We start from the raw sequence: 11666 nt of genomic DNA, 5'->3' as shown, positions 1-11666 counted from the left end.
TCTATGGTGAGAAATTTTCTTACTTCCTATGAAATGTTGAAATGATTTGATTCATATAAAATGTCAAAATGAACTTCAGTGAATGATGTGTACGTCCAAATTTCACAAGAGATGTTCCATACACATCAAAATACGAGAAGATTATCATGTTGTAATTGGGAAATGCGTGTACGAATTCTCTCTTTGGGAGACCTGACGTGACAAATAGCAGGTCAGCGAATGACGTGTGAAGGGATGAAGAGAGTGTGTCAAATGGAAACTCTTCCACCTTCTATATCACGAGGAACTTCTACTAATTTTCCAAACGAAAAAGAGAACTTCTCCTACTGAATACTGCTCGAGTCAAATGAAGCGAGAAAGTGAGCATGCACTCGATCAGGAGTTAAATTTATAGTATGTTTGGTAAAGCTATAGCTTTAAAAAGATATAAAACATGTGCTCCTATTTCTAAAAATTAATGGAGCTAGATTATAGTAAACTGAGAATGTTTAGTAAATTATTTTGTTTCCATTTAATATAAAAATAAAGATTTAAACCATTTTATTTTATAATACGAACTTAAGATCTGATGTGAAGGTAGAAACCGAACCTACCCAGCAGACATTACATGGTTTGATCCCCCTCAGAAACGAAAAATCAACACGAGAGCAAAAGATTCTACCCGAGTTGGAATCATGACTCGCCTTCCTCTTCAGCTTCCAGTGCGAGCGCCTACGTTAAATCCAACTAACTGAGCCCAGTCACCAACAACATTGGGAAAAGGTTTGGCATCACGATTTTACTATGGAAAATTTAGATAATTGAAGCGATGGCAAAAACCTAAATTTCCCTACTACTATTCAAGATACACCCTGTTGAAAATAGCAGGGAGGAAGACAGTGTAACAAATGGAGTTCTACTAACTTTTATTTCCTACTAGCAGGAGGACAGTGTAACAAATGGAGTTCTACTAACTTTTACTACTTCTATCTCACAAGGAACTTCTACTAACTTTTCAAAAGAAAAGGAGAACGTCACCTACTGAATATTGCTCAAAACTAACGAAATGAACAAAGTATGCTGATAGTGATAGCTGCTCCAGCGTGCACTCCGGAGCAACATTTGCATATATTACAACAGGCTGGTTTCAGCAAGCAGTGGCTCATAATCAACAATGTCCCTCATTGCCTGCGAGGTTTGATGCCACTCCTAATTGAATCGCTCCTTGCTCTTCAAAAACAAAAGGCGAACACTGCTGAAAGAGCGAAGCTTCTTCCACGCAGGATCTAAGACTTGCCTTCCTCTTCAGCATCCAATGTGAGTGCCTATGATTAAACACACTTGGGCTCAGTCGTTAACGCTGAAGATAGTTTTACATAGACACGCATCGGCGTAGAAAATCAAACAAAGGTTTAGCATAATGATTTCCCTACCTTTTTCTGGAACGTTCTCATAACCAGCACGATTAAATCGCGTAACCTACAGAAGCAGAACTTAATCAGACGCGTAGTTTTTGTTCAGTTTGTCAATATCAAATTATTAATGATTGGTCATACATATTAGATGGTAATGAAAACCAAGGAGGCAGTGTGGTACCTAATATCACGATCTTCATTATCCGGCCCTGTTTTTCCAGATGTGTTGAATGGTAGTAGCCTAACACCGCCAGAACTTACTAGAACAAATTGAGTAGAGCGTCCATTAGGAACTTTTGTCTGTCAAGATGAGACCAATGTAGCAAAATGAAATAGAACATATTAGGTCAATTTAACATTATCATCTTTGGTGATTATAATCATGAATAATGACCAACTTACATATGGCAGAGAACATACCTGAAGAGTTCGTGAATATTCCTCTTCAATTACGACTTCATCTGTGCTTTCAAGTATAATCTGGTAGCCAGTTCTCCTAAGCATCACTGTTGCTGGTTCCCATTTATCACCAGAAAATTCTCTCTGTGATGCAAGGAAGCAGAAAAGGCAAATGTTCACATATGGCCCCTAAATTATGGGAGCTATTTGACGGTATTTACTTCTCTAAAAGACATAGTTTAACCAGTCTTCAACTCCGGTGGAGTGGACCCACATCCACAGTGCTACTCCCTAGCCAAAGCACCAGCAATTCTACCAAGAGAAATTCCTACAACATCTGTTTCGTGGACCACGCTTACTGTACAGCAACAAATGCAGCTATTCATACCATTTTTCAGACAAGGTGAAACCACTTATATAGAAAACCACATAAGGATGTTTTGCAGCTATCTGTCATCTGAGCCAACCCATTAATTACCAGTATTATCGACATAGAGTTATGGTAAGATAGGTAAAACAAAGGTACCCTTAATTAAGACGTACCAGTATAAAAACATTAAATAGAGCTGTCTCGTTAGAAATACACACATCGACCTCACTCTGCATATCTGAATCTGTAGAATATATGGATTAGATCAGAATTAAAGACTGTTGGAGGTTAATGAAAGTACAAGTGAGATAATGAGTCAAATTTGCTAATGACAGAACACGTCAATATTTAGAGTTCAACTACAGTTACAACATAAAAGAACACCTATAGCTCAGAAAAAAAAGGCCCCTAACATGAAAAAAACTACTCGTGCACTTTTTTGGAGGAACAGTACGAACAAGAAGTGCTTACGAGAGTTACATTTATTTTGTGTGATGGTATATAAGGTAAGCTTCTTAGTTCGTTTCAGGAATCAATTTAAGCCTTTCAGCTTAGCTCTATACATATTTTCACTCACTACATTTACATATCTTCGCTTGAGACATTGGAAATTCAGGATGTCAATTTAAGGCATTGTTCACCAGAATTTTGAAGTATCTTGTTTTGACTGCACAATGGAAGCAAGCTTTCAAGTATACACAGCAGCAACATATAAAGTACTTGCCTCCACAATAATCCATGCAAATACTGATGATATAACCTTCAGAGTTCGGACCTCCTATATCGTCTAATATGCTTCAAAAGAATTATGGAAGCATGGAACAATATCATATTGCAGTCCATGCCATCTTATAAAAGCAGCAAAGTATGCATCACCAAACCACAAAAATGCATCTTAAACTCACCACAGGCTATCTTGTTCATTCCGTTTACGAATGTCCTCAAAAGCTCACCCTAACAATCAAGAAGATAGGTTCATCAAACTCAACAATAAGCTACAGAGGGATTGGAACTCAAAATATCGTCATATAGGTTCCATGTATATGCAATATGATATTCACTAAAATCTTATGTGTTTGAAAAAGATTACTTGCTGCACAAACCGTGATTGAGATAAAATGATAAAACCAATGATGCACTATATAAATGCAATAGAACTGAAAAAAGGGAGCAAATTAACTTCTGGGGATCTTTTTGGCAAGAAATATTTGGGGTATTGATGCAATTGCCCTTAGTTTTATGCATGTGAATAACCTGGAGATCATTATCATCCATAGGGGTGCATTCCACAGCAAGAACAGTGTCAAAGTCATCTGCCGTAACCACGTAGTCATAGATTGTAGCACCTGAATTGCAGAACATAATGAAAATCAGTATAATTATACTTGTTGGGTCATGAACAATGTCAAGCACTAACACTACACTATAAGGAGTAGGAGCTAGTAAAATTTCTCTTTTTTACCTTCAATAGATTGCCTGGTGCCATCATTAAGATATCGAACCCACTAAAAAAATAACCATATTTCCAAATGCGTGATTAGAGGTTAACAATTAACAGTGTAGATGAAGAATCACGATTAGAAGATGAAATACCTGGAAATTGCAGAGAGTAGTACCATTTATAGTAAAACCACATGCTCTCAACGTAAACCCCAGTTTAGGTTCACCAACTATTTCAAATCCCTCAATACCAGGTAACGGAACATCACCTGGGAGACAAGGCTGTCTTAATCAGTAGAGACCAGTTAAGATTGGCACGCAAGCTATTACATGTGGTTTTTGGCTAGTTCATTGCAATTAAATAATCTGCTACTAGAAGCATGCACAAAAAACCTGTTGGTGTCGGCACCAGAATAGCAGTAGATCCAGGAGCTTCTTCAAGCGATAAACGCGGACTGAAAGTTCGCATGTTCCGCACCAAAAGAGCAAGCTACTGATAAATTTACATGTAAATGGCAAAAGGGGGAAAAACGAAATTTTGAATGCTAAATTACCTTGGGGGTGGGGTTGAATCCTCGCTATCTAACTCAAGCACCTCCTCAGGGCCCTGCTTAGCCGTAGAAAAATCATTGGGCGGAAAAGTAAGCAGCAGAAATTCACCTTCTTCTTACCTCCACACGGACGGTGGCGACGAGACCGATCATGGGCATGAGGCGGATGTAGCGGTCGATCTCCTCCTCGGCGGCGCGCAGCTTCGCGGCAGTTTGGGCGCCCGTGAGCAGCTGGTAGAGGTAGCTCCTCGCAGCCTGCTCCTGGCTGCAGGACCTCACGAGCAGGTACGCGCGGCGCAGCGCGTCGTCGAGCTGCTCCAGCGGGCGCCGCGTCTCGGGGTGCTGCCTCAGGCGGGGCAGCATCTGAAGCCTCCGCAGCAGGCCTTCCACGACGCGCACGTGCTCCGCCAGCTGCAGGCACGCGTCGCGGTTCCGGCGCGCCGTGAGCGCGGCCTGCGTGATCATGGAGGCCAGCCCAAACGCGTCGACGCCCAGCAGCTGCAGCAGATTGCCGGCCCTCCCCACGTCGTCCCACGGCGCGGCCATGGTAGCCCTACCGATCCCTCTTGCCTCCGAGCGAAGCACACACTTCTTTGACTACTGGCTCCCTCCAATGCGCCCATTGTTTTCGCGCGCTCTGTTCAACCTGACTGGGAAGTTGGTTGTCCGCAAGGAAACATATTACATGAGATTAAAAATAGATAAATAAGTGTTATCATAATATTTATTTTATGTAACTATACACTTATATTACTTATTATATCGTATTAAGTCTTAATATTCATCAAATCCTGTTAGTATCATCTAGTATGCACTAAGCACAGAATAATGACATCATTAGCTGGGCATGGGCATGTATCTAACCAGCTTGGCTATGCAAAAACGTCCAAAATCTATAGTTGTGTTTGTTTTTCCGTATCTCTTCCAAGCTCGGTAAATGCATATAATCTAATAGAAGGAAATATGTTTGGTTGTCCGTATCTACTGTTCTAGTCTAGTCTACGTAGATGCAAATATATGTCCTCGTTCTGGCTCAGGAGTGAAGTCGATTCTAAACAGTCTGGTCTGACAGATGCAAGCTCTGTATTCGCTCATGTAGGTGGACTCACTTGCCAATGTTATAAAAATATATTCGTGCGAGTAATCAATCACAATATCACCTCTTTTATTCACTCATACAATCTCAAATTCAGTCACCTAACAAAAATCTGCTCAATTTATTCAGAAAGATACAACCAGTCAAACATTCTTCTATTTAACAAATACAACTTTCCTCAACTTATTTTTTCTTAACGTACTTATACAATACAGCTTTACAAAATCTCATTTTCTGTATAAACAACCAAATATCTATTGACTGCATCCCACCTGCCACACTAAGCCATACGCGGACAACCAAAAACTCACCCTCCTAAAACGCGTCGGCCACCGCGAGTGAAGCCTCTGCAACTTCCTCGAAGTCGCAGGGCTGGCCCAGCTTAGGTGGACCAGGAACTGGGAGGCGGGAACAATGGAGCACACGGAGCGACCGCGGATTTTCTTCGGATTTTCTTGAGTTGACACTAGTGGGAGACTGGGAGGCACTATCAAAAATGCCTTTTCGCAGATCTCAGAGCACTGCCGGTGCCGTTCGCAGGATGGATTATTCCACGGAGCGCCACAGGTTTTCTCACTGGCTTCGCATGCTACAACGGCTGCCGGAGCCGGGGAAATTGGTTTCAAGCATAATGTTCTTGGTTCCAGGGGTGGCCATTGTAAACCTGTTGAACTTGTATGCAATGTCTGGCCTTTATCTCCATGTATTATTACTGTTCGTACTCGATGCTATGTATCGTAGCTCCTGTAATCTAACTTGTACTCAGCTTTTCGATTCAATGACCATGGGTCATCTGGGCCATTTCTGTAGAAAGAAAAGATATTCGGCGTCGTTGGTTGAGTTAGGCCATCCAGTGTTCATCCATCGGCAGGATTAGCACGTGACACAACATAGAACGGGGGAGAAAAACATAGGCCATAGCGCTCCAACACAACTCCAGCACAAGTTACACAACTGTTAGAATATAATAACTGCTTCCGCAACTCATAAAATTCAATAAAAAAAATTGTATTCCAATTCGAAATATCTTGAGCACCACGATGATCAGCGATGGACAAAAAAAAGAAGACACCATAAACGTCATAGAGAAGCTCAAGAAAGGCTTGGCTCCCACACTCGAAGGGGTATCAACTAATAAGGGCAATTCTTAGGGAGGTTTCGGATCACATTGCTCTTCATTCCGATCTTGGTACGCATTGTCTCGACCCCAGTCCTGTTCATTGCTCGGAGAACTTTCAACCTTACCATTTGCTCCTTAGACTGAACCGTCACCAAACCCATGCTCTTGTAGCTGAAGGGGAAAACAGAAATCGCAAGGATCAGTATCGAACCAAAGGTCTTGCCATTTTATGAGTGAACTAACATGATAAAGACATTTAAATGGAGAAGTGGGTAACGCAAGGATTCGGACCTGGAAGCCAGAGAAAGTGCAAGAGCACGATCTGTCGCAATAGAAGGCCGTGGTTTCTGGCGGTAGTAGCGAATAAATTCCCGAGAACCTAGAGTTCTAACACGAGTTCCTTTCTCACTCTTGTTCGTTATTACCAGCTCAGCCCCACCACTTCCCAGCTCAATGTTATTGTTAGTGTCATCAGCAGCAATCAACTGCTTACCTTCCACATCAACGTAACTGCAATGAGAATAACACTGTTAGATGTATGCAAACTCCATCCATTCATTAGATGCTCCAATCCAAGCAATTTTATGGAATAGGAGAGGGTCACAACTCAAGAGCATGAACCATGTATTGAATAGCATAACATGATGAGTTCCTAATAAACCTATCCAGTGCCATCAAACCTGATATGTCAAAGTGCAGTTTATATAACTAAAATCCATCCATGCAACAGTTTATCTGCGTTCAGATGAATATAGTACCCAAAATTGTCTTCGCCTGATTGAAATACCAAGTCTCTGAACAACCCAAATTAAAATCCTTTCCTTACAGTAATTTCTGTCATGTTCATCAAAATAGGACGAAACATTGACCTTTTGTAAGAAGAAATTTAGTAATGTAAAGCTGAGCTGGATAAAAACCTGCTGCTGTAATCGTAGAAATCCTCAAGGTCGGCATCTTCATCATCTCCACCATCTCCATAGCGTAATTTGCAATGACCCTTTGCATCCATGTGTTTCCTGACAGCCTCTAGACTTTGGAAAGGTTGGCATCTGTCATTGCAGTAGAGGCAGATAAGATCACGCTTCACCTGCAGGTAGAATAACCAATAGAAGATGAAGATTAAAACTGCACACATATTGTTAGATGCTACACAGACAAAAAAGATGTCTACCTTCAGTCCAACAAAAGTAAGAAGACCATTGGGATCCTTCAAGTATTCACTGTCAGGTATGAAAAACCCATGCTTTTTGTGCATATGGACCATGCAGTCTTCTATGGTGTCATGCTTGATGTCACACATGAAACAGAATGAGGGATCCAACTGTTCAAATTCATCCATGTCATCATCTGATTTGGAGGAATGACCATCTACTTGCATGTTTGAAGTAGACTCATCAGCCAACTCCATTTCACTTGGGTCAACTTCAAACCACTCTTCCTCCTCATCTTCATCTTCCTCCTCTTCTACCGCAGATGGCCCTTTACGAGGAACTCGCTCAGGACGTGGCTTGAGTATTGTAATTCCAGCAATGGAGGCATTGGGCTCCTGGGAAGCTCTCATAAGATGTGATCGCGAGTTAAGATGCTGCTCATGAGCTTTCAAGCTCCTGTACTCCTTTCCACAAAGAGAACAGCTGTAAAGCATTGGAGTGCTGGTAGGCTTGCTCCCCTCCACTAATGCAGCTTGTCTAGCCAAAAACAGTACCTCAGTCACACCGGGAACTCCAGCCACCTGAGAAACATTTAACATCAAAACAAAGCGTGACGGGAAGTTCCAAAAAACTGAAGGAAGCAACAAGCAACAAAATCAAACCTCAAACAAAAGTTAAACAGTTCTCTGTCAGTAATCAGCACCATTGGATCCATTGACGTATCCAAATCGGTAACCAAATTTCATCCACTTCATATAGCTCTGAAGTCTAAAAAACATCGAGGAAATTTTGATGCTGCCAGTCCATGGCAGTATTCTCGGTTCCCTTAAAACCACCAGGAATTTACTCCCTCCATCGTATACTCACTAACTATTCAAATACACTAATACAAAAGTCCAGAAAAATCAAAGCTTCACAAAATTCCGGTGCTAGGTTAGATTTTTTACGAACGTTCCACCTCCTAAGTCAAGTAAACAAGCTCAGAATTCGGATAAAAAAGTTTTTGCATAGGCCATCTACGCTCAATTTTCGCCCAAGAAGCACGCAGTACATCATGTGGCCTAGAGAAGACACCATCCGCCGCATGTACCGATGAACCCTAAACCCTAGAATCGGAATAGTGAGAGAAGGTCGGGAGCGCGGGACGACGATACCTTGCGCTTGAGGTTGTAGCGGTGCCATTCGGAGCGGTAGTGGAGCCGCTGCTGCTCCTCTTCGTCGAACCCCGCGTTGCACGCGTTGCAGGTCACCGTCGGCATCCTCCCTCCCGTCTCCTCCTCTCTCTCGCTCTCCGGTCCGGCTTGCTTCGGCGGGCACGAACGGGGGTAGAGCCTCGCTTGCCTCCTCTCCTCTTTCGAATCGGGTCGCTTCTTCTTCTTCTTCTTCGCGGTGGAGGTGCGGCGATCAAGATAGAGGAAGTGGCGGCGGGCAGCGAGATGGGGGGAGAAGTAAGCGAGGGCGAGGCGGCCGCGATTTGCTGCTGACGTTGGCGCTTGGGTCAGGCCTCCACCGCCTTTGGTTGGGCCTTATTGCGTTGGGCCGTCAAGGCTAGGCATATTTAGGACCAATAATGGGCTAAGCCTCTCAGCCCGAACAGTTTTCAGAGTGGCGCCCGCCGGGAATATATATCTGTGCGCTATTTTACATCCGCGATATAGAATAATAACTATATTTTACATCTTAGCCAACACAGCCGATCCAACCCTACGCGCAGCCACCCAATACAGCGGACCCACGCGCCACGTGCACGCTCGCGCGCCATGTGTCACACTAGCCCCCGCGCGCCACGTGTCCCTACGCCCCACACGTCCCTGCACGTCTACTCGCTCCTGCGTCATGCACCACTCGTCCAGTAGTTCAGTAGCAACATTGTAATTACTTAATAGTATTTAATAGTCCAATAATACTTAGTAGTTCTAATAGTTTAGTAGTGCTTAGTAGTGAAATTTACTATGATTTAGATGTTTTTAGTAGTTGTTAATAGTTTTATTCAGTAATTATGTCAGTAGATGTTCAGTAGTTTTAATTTATAGAAAAAATGTTCAACATTCGATAGTTAAATATTCAGTTATGTTAGTAGTTTTTGTCAGTAGTTGTTCCGTAGTGTCAGTAGATGTTAGTAGTGTAGTAGTTTGTTCAGTAGTGTCAGTAATTATTCAGCAGTTTCAAGCTATATTAAAATTTGTTCAGTAGGATGTGTCAGTAATTGTCAGTATTATTAATAGTTTATTCAGCAGTATTAGTAGTTTTTTTAATAGTTATTTTATTAGTTCTCAATAGCTAGTCATGTCTTCAGTGGTCAGTAGTTGCGCATGAGGCGAGAGCGCATGGGGCACGAGGTGAGGACACATGGCAGGCACGGGCACACACGCGAGGTGCACCAGGTGGCGCACACCAGCGTGCGGGGGGGCTGAACCAGACATGTGTGTGTATATAACCTTCTATCGTATGTTGGAAGGGCGACAGTAAGGTGCCGCTCATCCAACAGGTGGCACCTTGAGGTGCCACGCCAGCGTGACGGTCGCCTGACGTGGCACAGAAGATGTCGCCCATCTTGGGCCAAACCAACATGTGTGTGTATAAACTAGACAACCGTTTGAAAATAATGCAGATATAACCTTCTATCGTCCGTTGGAAAGGCGACAGTAAGGTGTCACTCATCTAATAGGTAGCACCTTGAGGTGGCACGCCAGCGTGATGGCCGCCTGATGTGGCGTAGAAGATGTCACCCATTATGAGTTAAGCCAACATGTGTGTATATAAACTAGACGAACGTTTGAAAATAATACAGATATAACTTTCTATCGTTCGTTGGATTGGTGATAGTAAGGTGTCGCTCATACAATAGGTGGCACCTTGAGGTGGCACGCCAGTGTGACGGCCACGTAAAAGATGTCGCCCATTATAAGCTAAGCCAACATGTGTACTCCTTCCTAGAGTTCTTAGAGTTGCCAACTAGTACGATTTTCAGTAAGTAGCTGAACACTACCTTTCATATGGACGAGAATCAGGTGAAAAAAATTCATGAGATAAGTGAAAGAATCAACGAATAGATGAGTATCAGGTGAGAGGATTGACGGCCGAGGTAGACCATATGTGCACACACATTGCGAAGTTATATTTCACTTAACACTACCTTCATTCCTGTCGAACATTAGCTGCTGGTCTGGTGGACTGTCAACAGCAGTTAACCATCAGCAGCCCTTATCTAGCATTTAGTTGCTGGAGCTGTGCAAGTGATGGCACTGGAAATTGTTGTTCATAAATCTGAAGTCATGCTGAGGTTCTTCTGAGGATAATAGGCATTTTTTTTCTTTCTAGTCACGCAGTATTGTTCTCTGTGGTTACTACAAAAATGTTTGCTTTATGATTTCCATAGCCCATGGGATTTCCGATTTTCCATGTTGCCAAGTGAGCCCTATCTTGTTGTTCTGTTTGGGTTAGGCACTGGGAATAATCCCAGTTTGGTTTGAACTTTGTCAACCATAAGTACAGTACACACTAGGGCATGGTAGGTTTGACTGTGCTCCAGTACTGAACCCATCTAACTTGTCGTATGTAGGAAAGAAGCTCTTGTTTCTTTCTTCAGTGGGTCAGATCAGGTCAGACTCTGCACGCTTGTATCTGCACTGCCCATGTGTTCGTTCTTATTTGGTTTTGAGTACCTTAACTGCCCAATAAAACAGTGAAGATATTATTTTCCCAGGTTACTCTGGTGACACGCATAAAATTCTTGCGATCTTGCTCGCACGTACCACTGGCCAACAACTTCCATAGCCTTGAAAAGATAAACATAAGCACCGGCCGCATCTCACACCAACAGCTGCTACAACTGCACTGACCAGCCGTAGGATCCTTGACCCTTGCCTCTCTTTTTTTTTAAAAAAAAAAACAAAACCCTTGCCTTTCCCGTGGCAATGCCGCTCCAGTTCCGGAGCTAGCGTCCAAGCCTTCACGCGAGGCACAGACAATGTAGGTCAGGCTGGGGTCCAGGGGCTGTCAAGGGATTTCTATCACGGACGAAAATTCAATCGCGAAAAGATTTTCGTTCCCTTCAGCGCTCTAACGGTTTCTCTTTACGATTCCCATCACAAAAGAAATTCTTATGATCATTCTCTTCAGGACGAGATTCTCTCTAATTTTCC

The 11666-nt window shown here is 42.9% G+C and overlaps 2 protein-coding genes across 3 annotated transcripts; both read right to left on the bottom strand.

Annotated features, from left to right (window-relative positions):
• Positions 1 to 881: 881 nt before the first annotated feature.
• On the bottom strand, positions 882 to 4778 carry LOC133927286 (uncharacterized). Of its 2 annotated transcripts, XM_062373681.1 has the most exons (12): positions 4275 to 4776; positions 4158 to 4210; positions 3997 to 4058; positions 3757 to 3872; positions 3626 to 3668; positions 3418 to 3509; positions 3069 to 3117; positions 2337 to 2407; positions 1815 to 1937; positions 1576 to 1694; positions 1413 to 1458; positions 882 to 1304 (listed from the first exon to the last, which is right to left on the bottom strand). In XM_062373681.1, exons 1-12 carry the CDS (start codon positions 4698 to 4700, stop codon positions 1266 to 1268), a joined length of 1239 nt encoding a protein of 412 aa, XP_062229665.1. In that variant the 5' UTR covers positions 4701 to 4776; the 3' UTR covers positions 882 to 1265. The 2 variants fall into 2 exon arrangements, 1 of the variants encoding a protein (XP_062229665.1); XR_009911309.1 differs by lacking the exon at positions 882 to 1304 and having other exon boundaries at positions 1412 to 1458; positions 1576 to 1654; positions 4275 to 4778.
• Positions 4779 to 6196: 1418 nt separating this feature from the next.
• LOC133927285 (cytoplasmic 60S subunit biogenesis factor REI1 homolog 1-like) lies at positions 6197 to 8978 on the bottom strand. Its single transcript, XM_062373680.1, has 5 exons — positions 8676 to 8978; positions 7542 to 8102; positions 7288 to 7457; positions 6662 to 6880; positions 6197 to 6541 (listed from the first exon to the last, which is right to left on the bottom strand). Exons 1-5 carry the CDS (start codon positions 8778 to 8780, stop codon positions 6382 to 6384), a joined length of 1215 nt encoding a protein of 404 aa, XP_062229664.1. The 5' UTR covers positions 8781 to 8978; the 3' UTR covers positions 6197 to 6381.
• Between the last annotated feature and the right edge of the window lie 2688 nt (positions 8979 to 11666).

The sequence above is a fragment of the Phragmites australis genome, chromosome 8, assembly GCF_958298935.1.
Source record: "Phragmites australis chromosome 8, lpPhrAust1.1, whole genome shotgun sequence".
In the NCBI taxonomy this organism is placed as follows: domain Eukaryota; kingdom Viridiplantae; phylum Streptophyta; class Magnoliopsida; order Poales; family Poaceae; genus Phragmites; species Phragmites australis.
The sequence above is the reverse complement of the archived record's forward strand: the minus strand, read 5'-3'. Positions and strand labels throughout refer to the sequence as shown.